The sequence below is a fragment of the Microchirus variegatus genome (assembly GCF_963457635.1).
Source record: "Microchirus variegatus genome assembly, chromosome: 5".
Lineage (NCBI taxonomy): Eukaryota > Metazoa > Chordata > Actinopteri > Pleuronectiformes > Soleidae > Microchirus > Microchirus variegatus.
Window position 1 is genome coordinate 25104612 of NC_139806.1, and position 20405 is coordinate 25125016.

Sequence of the window (20405 nt, forward strand, 5' to 3'; positions counted from 1 at the left end):
CAGTGATGTGGACTCGGGGGTACCTCTGGAGGCACATGATCTGTCCACCATGCAAAGTTAAAAGCTGATTTTGGATTTCTTTTTGGATTACTTTAAATTTAAATGTTACAAACAGTTGTGTGAGAGACTATAAATTAAGGATGACCACACGAGCAATCTGATCTGTTGAACAATCCACGCTGCACGTTTCCCCTCTTTGGAAAACATGACCTACAGGCAGTTAAATATCATTATTACATGCTGCAACTTTCCTCAGGGTTTTGGTAACAAAGGGCTCTACAATATGAAACCATAAGATGAGGATGAGGAGATGGAAAAGTCATACTGTGTGTGTGTGGTTAAATCAGTTATTAGCCACAGCCGGTGTACGGCAGATGAACCGTCTGACTGTGATGTGTTAGTCTTGGGAGACACAATATATACAATCCAGCTATTCAGCAGTCTTTTCCAGTTATGTAACAGATATCAGAACCAGAGGGAGAACAAAGAAAAAACCTTAGGATCCTGGAGAACCTAAAGAGCCTTTCAGTCTCGTTCCTCCTCCTTCTCCACATCCCTCATCCTTCTCATGCTCTTTTCCTGCGACTCCCCCATCATCCTTTCACCCTTCCTTGAGGATTTATTCATCTCTTGTGTCCCTCCTTTTCTGTTCTTACATCCTCTTGCCCCCTTCCCTTTTTCATATCTCCATGTTACTGCTCTCCCCCTCTTCTCTTTAAGCCTCATAATTTGGTCCCCAACTCAGCAATCTCTTCCCACAGAATCCAAGCATTTATCCCTAACCTCCCACACTCGGTCTGTTTATTCTATCATCCAGCCTTGTTATAACCCCTCCTCCTGTGCAGACGGCCACACCCCCCCGGAGGCGCATTCCACAAATGTAATTGATAGAACAGACAAAGTTTCCTCTCTCCACAGTCGTGCTTGACCAATTCCCCCTTTTCACATTAATCCACTTACTGTACCTATCTCCCAGACCCGAAGACCTCTAATGGAACATGCAGATATCTTGATTTTGTATTCCCCGCCTCCTTGGTCACACACTGCGCTCTACCTCCTTGACTCCTTGCCTCTTGCCACATATCATGACTCGCTCCGAGTTTCCAAACAGCGGAACTGAACCTTCCAACACTAAATCCTTCACTTAACCACTAATTTTTATTTTTTTTAGTAACCTAATAATAGCTGTCATTAAGCTGATGTCCACTAAACATTAAGTACTTGGACTGATAACAGGCTACGTAGGCAGAATATCAATCCATCCATCCATCGCCAAATCTTTTATTGTTTTAGATTTGAGATAAAAACAGAAAGCATTTGCCTTTTATGACGACTTAATATGATAGGACAAGACAATAACATCTGGCACTTTTCCCACTATACAGTTCTAGCATGGCATGGCTCCATGCTACACGGTTTGGTATGGTTTTCCATGACTATAGTACCTCCTTGGTGTGGGCGGAGTCATCACAGCACGGCTGCATGAAATTGCAGTGACTTCATTTCATACACGATGCAAAACACAAACAAGGCAATCAGAGATGGCGGACTTCACCCCATGCCTCTGGCGGCCTCTGTTGGTTGTATTGGCAAGTGCAAGTGTGGAAACACGGACAGACAGACAGAGCCACGACAAACAATACTTCACTCTGAGTGACTAGTTATATGTAAAGCAGATATTTTTGGTGTACTGAATCAATCAGTGACGACACTCTCTGACCAACCAGTGGCTGGCAGTCTGTTGACATCACATATAGTATTAGCTCAGCTCACTTTGAACCTCGCCAGAGCAAAAAAAAAAAGTACCATGTACCAGGTACTATCCCCAATGGAAAAGCAAAAAAAAAAGTGCCGAGTCGAGCCGTGCTGGAACTGGGTAGTGGAAAAGCGCCAATATTGTAGTATAGTGTATATGTAGTATTTAAGGTGCATATACAGCATGCTACATTTAAAATCTAAAATGCGTAGAAAAAGATTTATAAGGGTACTTAAATGTTTAAAAGTCAATCGCCGCAAAGAACTTGAGCCTGGAACCTGCTGTGAGGCACCACTGCACCACCCAAAAAGATCATGTGACATGTATTTAACGCCGTAAAACTGAATTAATATTTATCGTTGTGCGAGATTGCATGTCGGAAAGTATTTATCAGAGTGGTCAGAGTGAAACGGCAGCAATCATTGCGAGGGCGGAGAATGATGCCACAACTGCTGAAGTACGGGGTGAACGGCGGACATTTTGGAAATTTTTTCTCAGAAAATATTCAGTGCTGAAATTACTTGTACGCCGTTTGTTTTGTTAAGCAAATAGGAGCAGAAAACCAATATTGCATTTTGCAAGAAAGACAGTCCTGCTTTCACCTTTTTTTTCAGTGCTAGAAAACTTCTAAGAGTCTGCAGACATAACACTGGGCAATGTCCAAGTGTGAGCTAGGAATTCCTGATTTCAAAATGCATGTTATTTTATTTATAGTAAACATTAAACACTGCATCTATATCTAAATTAAACCTTACATAAAAAAAGAACGATCCAAATGACAAAAAGTAAATAGAACAGGTTCAGACAGAGGGCAGACAAGTCTGGAAAAGGAACAATACATGTCTATTCTTTGCTTGTGTCTATGTAGACGTAAGTGGATTTACTCACTAATGTAAAAATGGTTTTGTGAAGTACTTCATTTGACATGCAACTTCTTTTTCTTGTTTTAGTTCAATTAGTTCTAAGAAAAAGTTTTATTTTATTTTTCAAAAGGTTGCCAAACTTCCACTTTGATGTCAGGGGAGCTAAAGTGTTATTTCCCTAGTGTTTTGGGTCAGTGGGGTACAGACTCGGGCCGACTTTGTGCCCTATGAGATACAGCAGGACACGTCAGTTCATTTTCATCCTGACCGCTGCTGTCTTATGTTACGCACTCACACACATGCACGGGGAAACACACACACTCACACACTGAAGCAATTAGCTGTGGCCTTGTGGTGGAATAATAGAGTGTGTGGGCATTCCTGGTGATTTCTGTGGAGCGGAGGAAAAAGACGATACTTTTCATCCACTTCTTCCACCAAGTCCATATGTTTCATCTTTCACAGCGTGCACGAAATTCCCCTCCTTCCACACCCAAACTGTCAACAAATCCTCACCGCAAACATCTGAGTAGACCAGGGTCGCCGTCCAATCGTTCAATCAAATCCATGCCATTTGAGTTCAACAGTTACCGAAGGAATCGTCAAAAAAGGTTGCTTTTACAGGCAGACGTAAGCAACTTAGTAGCCTGGCATCACAACTATGTCTGAGGATTTATCGCCGTGAATTAAACATATATATCATATTTAATTTGACCAGGTAACGTGACACTGAGCATATTCACTCCTCAAACCGTCTTACGAAGCAGAAGTTTTTACTGTCAATATCACGGCTGATGAGCCGTGCAGATGTTGACAAGTTAACTGTTGTCTTGGCCTCACACAGTCTGAGCTGTCCTTGCAAAAATAACCATTATGCAGAAGTTGTAGAAGTTATTTAGCCTCAACATTAAAGGCCCGATATGTAACATTTACAAGGATTTAATGGCAGAAATGTATATATAATATATGTATAATCACTATTTGTTAGGCTTTAGCAGCCCTTCATAAGTTCCTCAGGCAAGGGCCTTGCTTTACGGAGGCCGCCATCTTCTGCTGCCATGTTTCCACTAAAGCCTGGAGGGACAAATCAGCAGGAGCGGATAATTTGCATTTTTAAGAGGAAGTTTACGATGCAAATCAAGACAAATTGTTTGGTTTTGATATGCAAAGGTGTTTTTTGGCCTTTTATTTAGCAACAATACCTGGTGTCCATTCACCAATACCCGAGCACATGCATTAGCATGCTACTACTTTGCGGCTTACTTGGCTAACTTGTTTCTAAAGGTAAGGTGGCGAGGCTACGATTAGCTTTAGTGTAGGGTTTGGGTTAGGTCACTGGTATGGCTGACACTGACAGTCACACAACAGCTAGCTACGCTAATGCTAATCGAAAATAAAAAGATTTGCGTTGTGCAAAATTATTATCAAATTATTACCATAACTGAAAAATCTCAGCTCCCACTATAGGAATACATACTTTGGACGGGCACTGCACTAGTTTCTAAAGACGAAAATTTAACAGGAGTCTGATGTATTTAGCGTTAGCGTTTAGCGATACCAAACCGAATACAGTTGAGTAGAGTTACAATCTGCAGTCTCACCATGAGAGGTCACTAATTCTTACACACTGGTCAGCAATCTTTATCCTCTTAACGTTATTTATCATAGTATATTGTGAGTAAAAACATAATTAAATCAGTGTGTTGCATAATCAATGTTGTGTTGATCCCCTCAAAAATGAGATGGCTCTTCTTAAAATGTTTGCAATCTGATTTTTATTAATATATTATTGTATAGGTTCACTTCAAAGCTTCAATGCATGAGCTTGTCAAAAGTAAACACATCTGCTGTAACACTGCAACCATTGCTCTATCTAAACCTGAATCTGTTGTGTCTTCTCTATCGAGTGCATTCTTGGAGACAATTTTCCTACTTTGCTCCAGCTGCTTTTTATTTGGCCTCTAAGTACAACCCTGACTTTCAGGGATGCTGCAGGGAGAATAATTAGAATTCTGGAGTTATATCTTCGTCTGACCCTAACTGTGCCATCCGAAAAGAAATAAGTAAATGCATGCAAAGTAAAAGGAAAAACAAACAAAAAAAGGATCTACCAGTGTATAACATAGTTCAGCCGTCGTTAAAACAGTACATGGGCTAAGAAGTTCACTTTTACAAGAGTACATTGCACGACATTTTTTAAAGTGTTAACAATGGAAAAGCTGAAAATTGTACTGTGTGAACAGCTGCTACTGAATTTCCTGTAAGGAGTCAAATGACAAATTTAAAACAAACATGGCTGCAGATGGAAACTGCAACTGACTGCACTTTGGCAATAACGTTTTCCTCTTTAGAGAGAAAGACGAGGATAAAACGCAGCAGGACTGTATAGAAAAGACCCGTAGAGAGGTGGAGATAAAATGTGATCAACTGTCTCAACTCAAAGAATGACACGTTTAAACAAACCACAGACAAACAAACTCCGATAGTTAGGGCTTTAAAAAAGTGCTGAGAGGGAAAAAGAGCGATGAAGGAGAAGTCCTCATAATATTCCTTTCCCAGATGATGGACTCAGCTTTTCCACAGACACAGCCATGCACTTAGACGCAGAGACACACAGACGCACTTCTTTGCAGCGTCTGTCGTGACACACTTACATATTTCTCCAAAGAAGGAGACGTTTGTGACAGCGTGCGTTTCGTGGTAAATGCATGACTAAGAAAACACAAATAATGTCTGCGCCGAGCAGCAGAGACAGATGTGTCTCGTGGGTTGTCAGGCTTTTGAGATAGCACACGACACCACACCGCACGCCTCTGCTCTCTCTCTACATTCTACTTTTTGCACATTTTGTACGCCACATCACTCCATATCTGCTCCATAAGCTCCGAGGGAGAAAAAGCAGAGAAACCCTAAACTGTCTGACTCAACACTCCCCGAACCCCCAATCTTTTACAGATGGGTCACGTGCAAGAAAGTCAAATATCAACTTTTCTCTCTCTCTCTGTTATTCCTGTCTTGATTTCACATCTCTATCGTAGAGCCAGGTGGCTGCGAAACTCAGAGGTTATTGGATTATATCCCGGAGAAGATCTCAGGAAAAAAAATAATAAATAGTAAAAAAAAATAAAAAAAATACAGGGGAGGTAAATAGGTAATACAGTTGCTTCTCACACAAACAGCTGTCAGCAAAGTCTCCCAAATCCACCAGACTTTGAGCTGAAAAATGCTAAAGTCGGACTGGAAGATACCCAAGCACAACAGAGATGAAATAGTGGATTTGAAAGAGAAGGAGCGGGAGGAGAAACGAGCAGAATATCCTTGAATAAATGACGCTTTTAATCCGTTTAAGCGTCACCTTTTCACGGCAGACGATTAATCTTCATTTGTCAATTCGTGTTAGTAAGTCATAAAAGTAATGGGAAGTGAGTGCTGCTCAAAACTCCCATTCATGCATGCGGATACAATAAATCAGAGTCACAGGAATAGTTTAATTTTGAGGGAAATATACTGTATTGATTTCCTTTTTATTGTAGATTTATACCTTATTATAAATATAAATGTACTCCCAGCAGCTTATTACAAAGACTAGAACTCCTCACATGAATATATAATATTATGCTTCATAATTTAGAACCTGTAAACACATTTACAGTGGCTCAGTTTCTCGAAACTATACACACAACTATTATATGCTTATGTGCTGCAGAGCATCACATAAACACAGATGTGACACTTTGGCTGCATGTTTCATATTCACGCATCAAAGTCTTTATTTGTCCAGAAATACAGACGTGTAGAATAAGTCACGTGTGGCCTCTTTTATACTCTGACACATGATTGAAGTGTTTACTCTGGAGCAGCAGGAGTGAGACGAAGTGGAATTTAGGGTTTTGAAGGTCAGTGTCAGCTGCGATTTAGACCAATGGAAGGAGTTTCGCAGCGTCAAATCCTGCTGGATATATGAGCTTCAAGTATTCAGAATATTCAGTGTTCAAATTGTGTGTGGCTGTAAAGTAAAATAAGCATATTACTGTGTTTCTGCCCAATGTTGCATCAGTCTCCTGATCTCATTTGACCCTGAGAAAGGACGCAGATAAGCGCTAAAACAACAAGACGGCGCAACGTAGCACGTGTGACACGAATTAAAAGTGAAACGCTGTTACGATCCGATAATGTGCACCACAGCTGCAGCAGGCGGACATGTGAATTCACTTTGTCGCTCAGGTTTTAACCAGAGTTTTTTACAAATGACTTGTCAGTCCGTCTCGTAAATCGTAACTGACGCAACCTTTTCACCCTTCGGTGCCAACACGTCATCGTTTCCACTGACCCTGGATGACCCTCTCCTCTGCTCCTCGCTCTTGTTGCTTCGAGCTATGACTTTTAAGCCAACATTTTAAGGCCTTATTTGTCCTAATGATGTGATCATCTCGCTCCCCTTCACTTCCTTATGTGTGTTTTATGGCTACAGCGTCTGTTTATCGCAGGTTCTCTGTCTCCAGACTTCCATCTTCACTCATTTTCTTTCACAGTTCATTTGTCTGTCGCACACACACACACACACACACACACACACACACACACACGTTTGTGCAGCATTCGTAGTGAGGACACTCCATATACCATATACCGAACCCTAATCCAAACCTAAACCCAAATTCAAACACCAAGTCTTAACCCTCAAAAAGCCATTTTAAAGGAGGACCAGTCAAAAATGTCCTAACTTTCCTAAAACGTCCTTCATTTTTATGGGGTCCTGACAAGGATATGCATACAAGAACACACACACACACACATGCATGCACATTTTCCCTTTCTCTCAGCCAGGGAAAGTTGTTCTGGTGTTGAGTTTCAATACAGTAGGAAATATTTTCGACCATGCAGGAAATGTCTGAACTGCTAGAATCATTCTATCATTCTCTCCTCTCTCTCTCACCCACACACACTGAAATGCATGGTTAAAAAAAACAAAACAAAAAAAAAACTTTACAGATTTAAAAAGTCTAATTTCTGCAAAACTAGCATATTAATGTGATATATATAACTCCTTAAATCCATCAGAATCTGTTTTTTTTTTCTCAAATTCAAGGTCACATCAAGAAAGAAGGTGACATCATCCACTTTCCCGTCTCTGCAGTAACTTTTGGATGCATGAGGTTAATTCATGAGTTTTAGTGTCAAAATAATCAAAACCAGATTGTGAGTGTGACGTGTCAAGTCATTTCTATTTGAAATGTACCTTTACAGCCCTGAAAAGCTGGTTGCCATGCCAACACTGGAGAGCAGTGGAGCTGTGTGGGTCAGTCACAGGACACCAGCATGCGCTCCTCTGTCACTGGCGCCACCACCTGGTTCCTGAGCGGCCCTGCATCTCTTTGCATGTGACCTCCACGAGTGAACATCTGGGAAAATGAAGTGATGCATCAAATACAAATCTCCCTATTTCATTCAAACGTCAGGACAATGTCTTCACCTCTGCAGACTGCAGCTCCGTGGTGAAGCCATCTGGGTTTTTCATCACAGGCCGAGACCAAGGAGACCAAGATAAACAACCTGATATTCAGAATAAAATCAGCTGTTCAAAACATGCTGAGGAGGTAAATTAGAAAAGATTAAAAAAACAACAACGCATAGTTTTTAAAGTTCCTCATGGGACATCGCTATGAAATGCATCGTTTTTTTATTGGTAGCTGTAATGTAAAGAGAACAGAATCTCTAATATGTCAAAACCGCCTCAGCGCAGAGTAAATAAAACACTCACAGAGGGAAATGGGATCCACAGAGTGGACAGTTTGAAGCTGCAGGCGACTGCTCAGCAGTGGCGTCTTCATTTCTGACCACATTCGTCCAGGAAACTCTCGGTTCTCGGGTTTGAACTCAGGCCTGGTGGAATAAAGAATAAAAACATACCCTTTATCTGTACTTTACTTCCTCGAACTATCTTTGTTACTCGTTACTACCAAATAAAAATCAGATTGGTTGCATCAGGTGTGCAACCAATCAATGCAACCAATCACAGCACGTGATTTGCAAAAGTGTGCGGTTATGATTCATTCCATTCAAGAGGTTAAATCATTTCGAGTCTGCATGCAGTGGCCATGGAAAGGAAGATTTTGTGTCGACTTGTCAACTATTTAAACTCTTCTTGTGTCATATGTTTATTGCAAACACCTAATAAATGAACCTAAAATGCAACACTTTTGATTGCAACTGTATATAATGAAACTGACTGAAAAAAAACCTGGATATAAAGCAAATAATATAATTTGTTAAGACTGGTGACTATGATTTATGATATATAGATCTATATCTATAGATTGATATAGATCTATATAGATAGATCTATATATCTATATAGATATATATAGTAACATATACCTTCATCTGCCATGAAGAGCATTATTTGCCAAATTATTAGGTACACCCATTGCTAGAACGACTTAAAACAAGAAATATAACATCATAGTTTTATTTATTTATTTATTTATTATTATTTTTGGCTGTTATAGGTTATACTTTTTGGGGCTACTGATATATAGTTCGTCCACATATATAGGTGTATACAGAGTCACTTGTTGTGTACAACTGTAATGGCAAATTCAATTTCTTTGTCTCAAAAGCGAGAGCCCTCTCTAACACAAGATACCAGGTACTTTTGTGTATTGTATATTGTGTAATTAGGATGTCTCGACTGAACTGGCACCTTCCTATCATCATAACATCCGCAGGGAGTCGGCTCCCAGATACCTACAGTAGACAAAGAGGTGTGAAAACACCGCCTGGAAAGGCAGACTCTTTGTCTATTGGAGGAATGTGAAAGGGGAGCTGCTCAGGTATAAATGTGGAGAGCCCACGATGCTCTGTGTCTTTCTCCAGCGAGGATGACTCCTGTGAAGATTTACCTTTTCCTTGCTAAGAAAATAAAAACTTGTCGGCAGAGTATGAGGTATAAGACGCTGCACTTTTACTATTTTCGATACTTTAGCCAACTTTGCACACTGTTAAGTTACTAAATCTGTACCATTTCCCATGATGTGTGCTGCCGACCTCTTGGCCAGGTCACCCTTGAAAAAGAGATTTCGATCTCAATGGGTTATTCTCTCTGGTTAAATAAAGGTAAATAATTATAAATAACTAGCAGCTCGCTTCTCTCTGCCCGCTTTTCTGGCATCATATGTAGAAGCGGAGTCTTATTGGGGCCTGTTAATTTAAGATTGCTATCTGATCTTAATCTTCACTCTTTCATGATTTCATTGGAAACAAAATGACATTTTTGTATGGATGGAATAAAGTAATCATTAAATCTCATGGTTTCATGGTTTGTCTGTGAAGGACAAAAACAGCCTAAACAAAGTGTGTTCAATGATAATTGGGAGAGCAGCAGCAGCAGCAGCAGCAGCAGCAGCAGCAGCAGCAGCGAGACTTTGAATCTCTGTGGCTGAACCAAGAAAGGAAATTACAAGTCAGCCCAGTCATATATTATTTTTTTTCTTCACCGAATTCACTTTGGAACCCTCTGGGCGACGTTAAAATGTGCCCACACAAGAACAGAGCGTTCCTCCAAGTTGCTATCTGGCAACCAAACACAGATAGTGGTCATCTCTTTTGAAAGGAACATGATGTTTTTAATTAGAGACAGAATTTATTCATTTATTTATTTATCGCTGCTTGTTTATTGCGCGCTGTGATCTGACATACAAGTTGCTGGTGAGCTCTGTGTGTCAGTTTTGACATGATTAAGGGACGTTTCTAAATCTGAAGTGTTAAAGCCCATAAACCAGCGGCAGTTGCCGGTCTTTGATTAAAGGAAAGCTCCTTTCTAGATATACCAGATATTTAGAAATGAATTCCACTCACCATCTTTTTGTAGAGAATACTTTGTACAGTACATCTTTTATATATTATATGCTGTCTTAGAGGACTTTCCTGCATGTTTTAAATCAGGGATCTCAAACTCAAATGACCGTGGGGCCAATAATCTGGCCAGTAGGGGGCCAGTCAAGTCTGTGTTGATATAGTTGATAGTTGGTGATAAAATGTATTTATGATGCAAAATGACTCTATTACTCTATAATATACAGAAATAACTCCATTATAATTTGATATAAAGTGGCGGCCATATGAACGCGATTAGAAAATTATTAATCGCATTGAGTTTGATTGGATTGATAGAAGTGGAGGCGACTGTGACGTTAAAGAGATATACTGGGAATGAATGCACATGTACTCACCCATGAAGGCTCAGTGTGGTCAGGTGGTGTTAGATTCACGCTAATTAATAATTTTGAATTGAGACCTTACAAAGACTCAGAAAAGCAAGCATTAACTGGGCATCAAAGATGTTTCGGTGGAACGATCTAAAGAAGAGCTGAGGTCCTTGTAATGGAGCTCATTAGGAGTGATGAAACACAGGTGTGTGTGTGTGTGTGTGTGTGTGTCAACCTGCTCCTGCACTCACACACACTAAGAAACATTTAAAAACAGGAATGGAGTCACGTATCGAGTGGCTCTGACGGAACGAGAGTCCACAGTTAGTACTGCGTGTATTTGGAGAAGTTGAGCTTTTCTTTTCGGTGCGGGAAAAGCGTAGTTCCCTGACCGGGAATCGAACCCGGGCCGCGGCGGTGAGAGCGCCGAATCCTAACCACTAGACCACCAGGGAGCCGTGCGCAGGTTGTAGCAGGAAACGATTATGAAGATTATGAATATGATAGTTTTTATAGATTTTTCTTCTAGTAAATGTATTTCCGTAGTCAATGTGACAAAGTAACAGTAGAAATGGTCGGTGAAAAATAGTGTGCCATCTTTTAAGGAAGATATAATTACCTTATTGTATGAATTGCTGTTTTTCCAATACGTCCAGAATCAGCCTTTTACATTTTGACTCCGCTCGTTCCTATGGAGCATGATGCCAAAAAATGTCCTGACTTCCACGTTTATTTCCGGGTTAGGGGGCCCATAGAGCATGCGCAGTTATGTTGCTCCCATAATGCCTCTCGACTACGTGAACGAGCAGTCCCATGGATGTATTATATGAACAGTCGGTTCACAGAAAGTGACGCACTTTGTAAAGTCAGTGTTGCTAATTTGTCAATATCTGATTATATAGAAACATGTTCAGAGATTATAGTTAATTCTCCTCACTCGCATCTGTGGAATCACAAGACATGGAATATAAGAAGTTTTTTTTTATGGAGGATTATTTATGTTCACACTTTAAACCAACGTGTCTAAATGTATTACGTTTTTTTTCCTTTGCATATGTTCAGAAAAAAACAAAATCAGTGAGCGCTATCAGTTCAGCCAAATGTCACAGTCACAGAGTCAGAGATGTTCAAAGCAAGCTGCAGAAACTCTGAATATTAAACACAACATGATGCACCAACTTTCCTGCGGCAAGCTGTAATGTAATGAATTATAAAACATTTTTATTTATATTATTTATTTTGTTTTATATCGTAAGGGGGAAATCTTTGCTGGAACATGATGACATCAACAAGCAATATGTGTTGTAATTTAAGTAACCTAAAGAATAGGAACTACTTTCCTAGTAGCTCCAGTAATAGCTAATACGTCTGTGTCCTCGCGCCTGTTAACTTCCTGGTTGTCTGTAATTGGTCAGGAGTCTCTATTTCGCACACGACGAGCAGTTCAGGTGATCAGTGGTGGAGTTGGTGAATCCAGACAGAACCAGGGAGCCGGGGTCTCGCTCCGTCACCGAGCTCTCCTCGTTGTTCAGGATGTGCTCAACCAGGCAGCGCGCTGCCTCCTCGATGTTTGTGTTCTCCTGCGAGTGGAAATGGAAAAAAAAAAAACTCAGTGATGAAATTGTTAAACCAAATTTACAGCATTGCTCTGTGCGAGGCCAAGTTGAGTATGATATTTTCGTCCAAATGTACCAGCGCCCCACATGACCCGCATGTGGAGGGCAAAGCGGTAGAGGATGAATGCATGAATATTCAAAGAGCAAGCAGCATTGTGCAGGCCCTGGCATGATCTACTTCCTGTTTGCAGGTCATGGCTTGCAGACGTGTTCAGAGCAGTTCCCCGGTCTCACATTTAAGTTTCGAGCAGATTAGTCAATATACTGTGAAGTTACAGGGCACTTCCTGTTTCATGATACCGTCTGTCGCCCTATTATGTTTTACTTTCATGACATCGTATCCTATTGGAAGAGCCATTTTCATGTGTGGGGTATGTTGGACACCAATAGTCCACTAGGTGTCACTGTTGGGGATCACATAAATGTTATTTATCGAGGAACCTTCACACAGGTAACGGGTTTTGCTAATCGGAGGAGCACAAATAGTTTAGGCCGCTGTCCATGGATGCATTATAAAATCTGTATAGAGCACCCTTTGCCTACTCTTTTTCCCCTCTGCCTTGAAGACAAGATTGTCATAGTGGCCACTCTAGGTACTGCAACATAAAATATTCATGGAGCCCAAAAAATAGTTTTCTCATTGAAACACAATAGTAAAAGAGACGCCTGTAAACTTGATATTCTAGCTCATTTACGTAGGGTGCAAATTGCCTAAATGGATGCCAAAATTATAAAAGGCTGACTTCCTGTTGAGTTGAGGCCATGGTCTTCCCGCCAAGTTTCAGGAAATTAGGTGGAACTCAATCTATGCTGAAGTTAAAGGGCACTTCCTGTATCGTGGCGAATGGGTTGCCATGGTCACACCGTTTTGAATCCGCAAAACCTTTGGACAACCTTGCTAACATTGATAACAAACATTATTTTAGTTGTCTTGCTGGCAGTTGTGCCACTTGTAGTAGTAGTAGTAGTCGTAGTAGGTATGGCTAACCCTTACCCGAACCCGACACTAATAGGCTGATGTGAATATTATATATATATGTATATATATATACATATATATATATATGTATATATATATGTATATATATATAATTATATAATATCAGAATAGAAATGTATTATTGTCTATTTTTGATTTCAGAACTGCTCAGTAAACTGTTTGGAGGCCAGGTTGTGACGCACACAGTTATAAACACTGTAGTTCTTTGTGTGCTCATCTGTCTGACCTGTGTGTGTCATGTCTCCACCTCACACTTTGGTGTGTTTCTCATTAGCCAGGCTACGAATGACAGGAAAGAGCAGAGCGCTAATTCACACCAGACTGCTGAAGCTGCTCAATAATGGTCTGTAACTCTCAGAGTTTAGTGCACAGGGCCACATTTTTTTTTACAGTGTTTAACAATGCTGTTGGGAAAAAAAAACTACTTTGCCAAAACTATATTTTAAAAAAGTCAGAAATATCTCCTCTGGCGCCACCTGCTGCTCATAAGGCACCTTGCAACATCTCTGAAATCCTGAGACTAAAAGTCAATGTAATTATCCAACAACAAGTTAGTTTAGGTTAGGTTAACTTGTGAACCAGACTCGCTCACACTGATAACATGTCTGCCAGCAGGGACAGATTTCAGCTGTTTTACGTGACTCCCGATTGTAACGCTAACTTTCAACGTAACTTTAAAAACAGAGGCACACATACGCAATACACAGGTACACTGGTTTATTTGTAGCACTGGTCTTTCCTTTTAATAAACAGACTGCTCCAGGTTCGACTGTAGGCACGCTAACGACGCTAAAGGAGCTAACGGAGCTAATGTACTTCTGCGGCATGCGAACGTGATGTCCCGCGCGTCTTTTTCCCCGTCAGTCGTCGTGGATAAACCATCATGAGTTGATGTGCGTTAACGTTGACGTCGTTAACGTAGCACAATTTTTTTTTATTATCTTTATCAATTTATACACTTACACATTGAGGGACAGACAAAAAATGTCCATCTCATGCTAAATCCACATTGTTCTCCATACGACCCTTCGTTTTACAGCACCTCTAAAAACTGAGATATTTAGGTCTTATCCGCATAGTAAAACAACAAAGAATGGCCCAATTTCAAACCTTCCTTACCTTCGCAGAGGTCTCGAACCATCCGACAAAGCCGTTCTCTCTGCAGAAGGAGTCCAGTTTGGGCTGCTGTGACCCCAGCTGGTCTGACTTGTTGGCCAAGAGAACGGTTGGAACCGGCCTCCCATAGTTCAAAGTCACCTGAGGACAGAATGAAGAAGGGATCCATGATGACACAAATCTTTTTCATATCATGTCTGGGGCTCCATACTAAATGTACCTGTGTTGAATTTCCAGATTCAGAAAGGGAAATAATATATTGTATATAATATTATTGTGAATAATAATAATAATAATGCTGACAGTGCAAAGACCTGACTGCTCTGAGAGCAGATGTAAACCACCGGTGGGTTGGATCTGACCTTCGAGTCAAGGTCATCTTTCCACTTCAGCACGGCGTCGAACGTGGACGCCCTCGTCACGTCAAACACCACGAGTGCTCCCACCGCCTCCCGGTAATAGACACGAGTCATGTTCCCATATCGCTCCTGTCCTGGGATGCAGAGACAATATCAAGTGATGAGTTATCTCTGTATGTTTTTTGCATATCATAAATAAATGTATATTGGTAACTATCAATGATTCCATATTAACATGAAAACTTTTATTTTGAAATTTTGTGAATTATCATTCTAAATAGTATTTCAATGTCTTTTTCTCAAAAAGTTGGACTTGTTTCACTTGATCAGCCCCTTACTGACTAAACTGGACAGTCAGCGGACCTTAAACTTAATCTAAACACAATTCTAATATTAGTCAACTTTCCACTTCCTCAAAAAAGCAGGTTCCACCTTATGGGAACCAAAACCTGGTCCTGACAAGCTCAGTGTTCCTGCCAGAAAAGGTCACGCATGTATATGCACCTTTTCACATCCATAAAATCAAATTACTTCATTCACAGCATGGTTTATCAGACAAAGACCATTTTTGTCGTGAGTGAGTTAACTCCCACCCTGTGTGTGTATGTGTGTGAGAGTGTGTGTGTGTGTGTGTGTTTATTCTACAGTTGTTGCCATCATGTGAATGATATTATGTGGGGTCCCTTGAACCTCAGCCAGGCACAAGATCTACATTCCTCAACAAGACAGCAAATGACAGGGAGGGGCCCAGGCATCCAGTGGGAACACACACAGACACACACACACGTTCTTAACCGTAACCAGTCAATGCCTAACCTTATCCTAACCACAATTCAAATCTTAGCCTTAAACAGTTCCTCTGAAATGATGTTCTGCCTCATTATGACCAGGTTTTGACCTGTCAAGGTCAGTGTTTATGCCAGAAAGGATCCTAATGAGATAACAAGTACAAGTACACACACACCTGCTATGTCCCAAAGCTGCAGCCTGATCACCGTGTCGTTGTCCCACTGCAGCACCTTCAGGGCGAAGTCCACGCCGATGGTGGCTCTGTAGTGCTGGGAGAAGATCTGATGCACGTAGCGCTTGATGATGGAGGTCTTTCCAACCCCCAGGTCTCCGATGACCAGGACTTTGAACAAAAGCTCCTGCTGCATGTCTCTGCAGAAGAGGAAACAAATCCTCCTCCTCAGTGGTAGGACGAAGATGTGAAGTATTTACAGTAAAGTAGAAAAATCTTAAATGTGGGACATTTTCTTGTCCAACATGAGAAGGTTCATGTTATGTCACAACATGAGAAGGTTCTCCAGTGTTCACAGCAGTCCTCTGAACTTCTCCTCAGTCTCAGTGTGTTTACTCCTGAGAGAGCAACTTCAAATACTGCTGCTCATGCCAGGTGGTGCGTTCAAGTGCTCCTCGTAAACCACAGATCCAGACCAGAAGAGGTTATTTGGCTCTTCTCACTGAAATTAAAAGCATCATTACCACAGTGTATGAATATTAAACATCAGTCCAGCTTTACACAATAAAAAAAAAAATAACACAAGAAAGTGACATTTGTGAGTTATTACTGTATTTTACATTATGGGATTGACATTATGTGAGACACGTGTGTGTTAGCTTTTTAATGAGTTAAACTCTATTCTAAACTTATCTAAATATTAGATATATCATTTTTTTTTGTTAGGTTTAGTTGCTAATCTAGAGGAGTTGCTTTTTTTTTTTTTACTTATTTCAACACAATTATATATTTAAATGCATTTACATACTGCCTTTTGTTTTGTTTATTTATTTTTCAATGAGTGAGAGCTCAGTCTTGAGAAAAACATTCTGAGGAGAATGTACTGAATGACATTAAACGTATGTGTGTGTGTGTTTTCCGACAGCTCATGAAGGCATCACGCTGAGCTTTGCTGCTGCGCCTCTACGTGTGTACTTACGGTAATGGTGCTGATGAGGGGCGAGGAGGAGGATGTGTGATGCTGCTGCTGCTGCCGCTGCTGCCGTTGCTGCTGCTGCTGTTGTTGTTGTGTCCCGCTGCCATTTCCTCAGCAGGTCCTCGCCGGGTAAACATCAGCGGTTTGACGGCGAATGAAGCCGTGGGTTCACACACGCGGACGTATTCAGCTCTGGATCTGCTCAAACAGTGAGGACACATGAGAAACACGTTTGTCTTATGTGGTGTGATGTCATTGAGCGGCTATTTCTGTGGGCAACAACACAACCGCCGCTGATCTGAAGGATACATATATTCATATATTTTAAAGGACATAATGATCAACATGAGGCTTGTTTGCTGATCAGTGAACTCTGAGGTATGTGATCGTCTGTTTGTTTATTTAAAACTGGTAATCTGAATGTGGAATAAAGAATATATAATAATGGACCAGGCCTCATCATTTGTTGTAAAGTTAAAGCTGTCACTGGAGGTGTGTTCTGAGTCGACGTGTGTGTTGACCATATTTCATGTTCCCCTGTTTTTTGGCTTGGTTCGAGGCCTCGTTGTGTGTCATTGTCAGTCTAGTATCCACATGGGGGATGACTGTGTTTACTGAGTTGGAGAGGAGTGGCCTGCTCCTCCCTCCTTCCCCCTCAAATTAGATCACACTACTGTAAATCACATGGACGCTGCCGAGACGATCCCAGTCTATTTCATGTCTAAGATGCATAAATGGCGTGATTGATGATATAATTATGAATATCAAGCAGTTCATCCATTTATATAAATCCCCTGTTTCTATATAGGAGGGTGTAATTCTTAATAATATTCAAATCTGAAACATTTTACAACAAATTCAAATTAAAAATCAATATTTCTCGCTTTGGAATGCAAGGATTTGACGCTTAGATGACTGTAAATGTTTATATATTTTGAACTAAGTGACTAATTCTGATTGCTCCACAGATCTGATTTCAAGGATACAATGGAGACAATATGGCTTTATCAGTTTCGCCTGATCGTCATCGGAGACTCCACAGTCGGCAAGTCATGTCTGATCCGGAGGTTCACCGAGGGCCGCTTCGCCCAGGTGTCGGACCCCACAGTGGGGGTGGACTTCTTCTCGCGCCTGGTGGAAATTGAACCTGGCAAAAGGATCAAACTTCAGATCTGGGACACTGCAGGACAAGAGAGGTTCAGGTGAAGACAACACTCTCGTCAAATACCACCATGACACGTAAGAAAACTTAACTTATTGTTTATTTTTTTCAACCCATCCAGGTCTATCACCAGAGCCTACTACCGCAATTCAGTAGGTGGCCTCTTACTCTTTGACATCACAAACCGCAGATCCTTCCAAAACGTCCATAACTGGCTGGAGGAGGCCCAGAGTCACGTCCAGCCTCACAGCATCGTCTTCCTGCTGGTGGGTCACAAGTGCGACCTGGAGGCCCAGCGTCAGGTCACCCAGCAGGAGGCCGAGAAGCTGGCAGGAGCCTACGGGATGAGATACGTGGAGACGTCAGCGCGAGAAGCGATCAACGTGGAGAAGGTGTGGATGTTATTTTACGTCCGCTGGATATACATCCAGAAAAATGTATGCATTTTTGCTTGATAACTGCACTAACCATCAAATGCAGGGTTCTTCAATCCTGGTCCTGGAGACCCACTGTCTTGCATGTTTTAGAAGTTTCCTTACTCCAACACTCCTGATTCAAATGATCAGGCCTCTGCAGAGCTTGTTGATGAATCAGGTGTGTTGGAGCAAGGATACTTCTAAAACATGCCCTGGACCAGGATTGAAGAACCCTGATCTGAGTTCAGAGGTCGATTGATATAGTTTTCACTATGGCTGATGATCTCTCACAGGAAAGATGGATGAAAAATAGGTTTCTGTGAACAAATACGTTTCATTAATAATGGTACAATTACCTCTATTTGAGTTCTACAATTCTGGTGTTTATTTCAGGCGTTTGTGGATTTGACGAGTGACATCTTTGACCTCGTTCGGAGCGGCGACATCAAGATCCAGGACGGCTGGGAGGGCGTCAAGAGCGGATTTGTTCCCAACACCGTCCACTCCTCCGAGGAGGTCACTAAGGGCGGCCGGCAGTGCTTCTGCTGACTTTTCTAAACCGTAGCACACGACTATGACAGGGGCCGAACATTTCAGTGGACTTTCCCCGTTTGACTTCTTTACTCAAGATTCCTTCAGATGCCTATTTATGGCTTTTCATTGACGCTCCTGAGAGGCGTTCAAGCACAAAATGGAAGCATCTTAATCCCCATCGCTGTTCTGTGTGCATGTGTGTTACTGTGTTGACAATACTTTGAATATACTGCAGACTGTGTCCAGAGAGACACACTCTCTGACTGCACTGCACTACAAATCCAAGTGGCTTAACAGTGGAGGGATCATGAAAGTCAGATTAAATGGAACCAAAGTTTGAGAGACTGACATGTTTGTTTGTTCGGGGACTGACAATGTTTGCTGAAAAGGAAATTAAGCTACAGGAGCTGATAAGGTTTTTGACCAGTTCATACTTCATACTACTACAATGACCTAAAACCTCGTTGTGTTCAGTATTAAATAAATATGAAACACATCCATAATCATGCATTCTAAATGCACAAAAAAATATAACCAATTAAGGTTAACTTACCGCTGATGGCGTTTCATTTGATGAGAGTGAAGAAGTTGTGGAAATATATTATTGTATTAATACAATACATCACATCACCCTTCACAAAATAACAAAAGAAAACGCTAAAAATGTATAATACATTAAATAATGATGGTTAAAGCTATGGGATTGCGTTTGAATTAGCAACTTAGCGCCCGTTAGCTGTGCTAGCCAAGAGAAAACCGTCTGAACATGTTTAAAATCGAACTGCTGCTGAATTAATCACCAAATGTTTGCTGCAACTGTATGAAAATATCAAATATCTATCTATAGATACTGTGTATGTGTCTCTTATGACTGAAAAACAAAACAAACAAACGCATGACTGTTCGCAGAGCGGTTAGCCATACAGGTAACTGCTATAAAATGATAGAATTCAGGAAACATTTGAAAAGTAGTTTTAATAAGTTGAACACTTTCGCTAAAACTAAAAAGATAAACTAAATACATTGACGTTTTAAGTTGTTTATGTTCATTAAAAGCAACAGCTTCATTGTTTCATTTAAAAATAATTTTCACGTTGTAGCTAGCAGGTGCAGAGGCTAAATTTGTTAGCGTTTCAAAGTGAGAGTAAAAAAGATCATGTTTTCAACAACATCTGTGCTATTCTGGGATTATTTGCTTTATAATGATATAATATTGAACAAATCGAGGTTTGGAAACAGATTGCTCTTAATTCTTAATCGTAACACCTTCAGATTATAATCCTTTATGCTTACAATACAGTTGTACACTTCCGCATTTGTAATCTATGCATGCCTCCATTTAACATTTGACATTTTCCAAAGAAAGAAAATCATTTTTATTTTTGATATAATGTAAAAAGACATTTCCTGGACGCTGATGATGTGAAGAACAAATAAAC

At 40.8% G+C, this 20405-nt stretch overlaps 2 protein-coding genes across 2 annotated transcripts; one reads left to right on the forward strand and one right to left on the reverse strand.

Moving 5' to 3' along the window:
• Positions 1-12247: 12247 nt before the first annotated feature.
• Positions 12248-16074, reverse strand: LOC310927005 (ras-related protein Rab-38-like; the record flags this gene model as incomplete). Its single annotated transcript, XM_083889239.1, has 4 exons — positions 12248-12406; positions 14562-14699; positions 14921-15051; positions 15882-16074. The coding sequence occupies 4 exons, from the start codon at positions 16072-16074 to the stop codon at positions 12248-12250; spliced, it is 621 nt and encodes a 206-aa protein (XP_083745365.1).
• Positions 16075-17841: 1767 nt separating this feature from the next.
• On the forward strand, positions 17842-18981 carry LOC310927048 (ras-related protein Rab-39B-like; the record flags this gene model as incomplete). The annotated part of the gene is made up of 3 exons (XM_083889289.1): positions 17842-18056; positions 18138-18408; positions 18826-18981. 3 exons carry the CDS (start codon positions 17842-17844, stop codon positions 18979-18981), a joined length of 642 nt encoding a protein of 213 aa, XP_083745415.1.
• Between the last annotated feature and the right edge of the window lie 1424 nt (positions 18982-20405).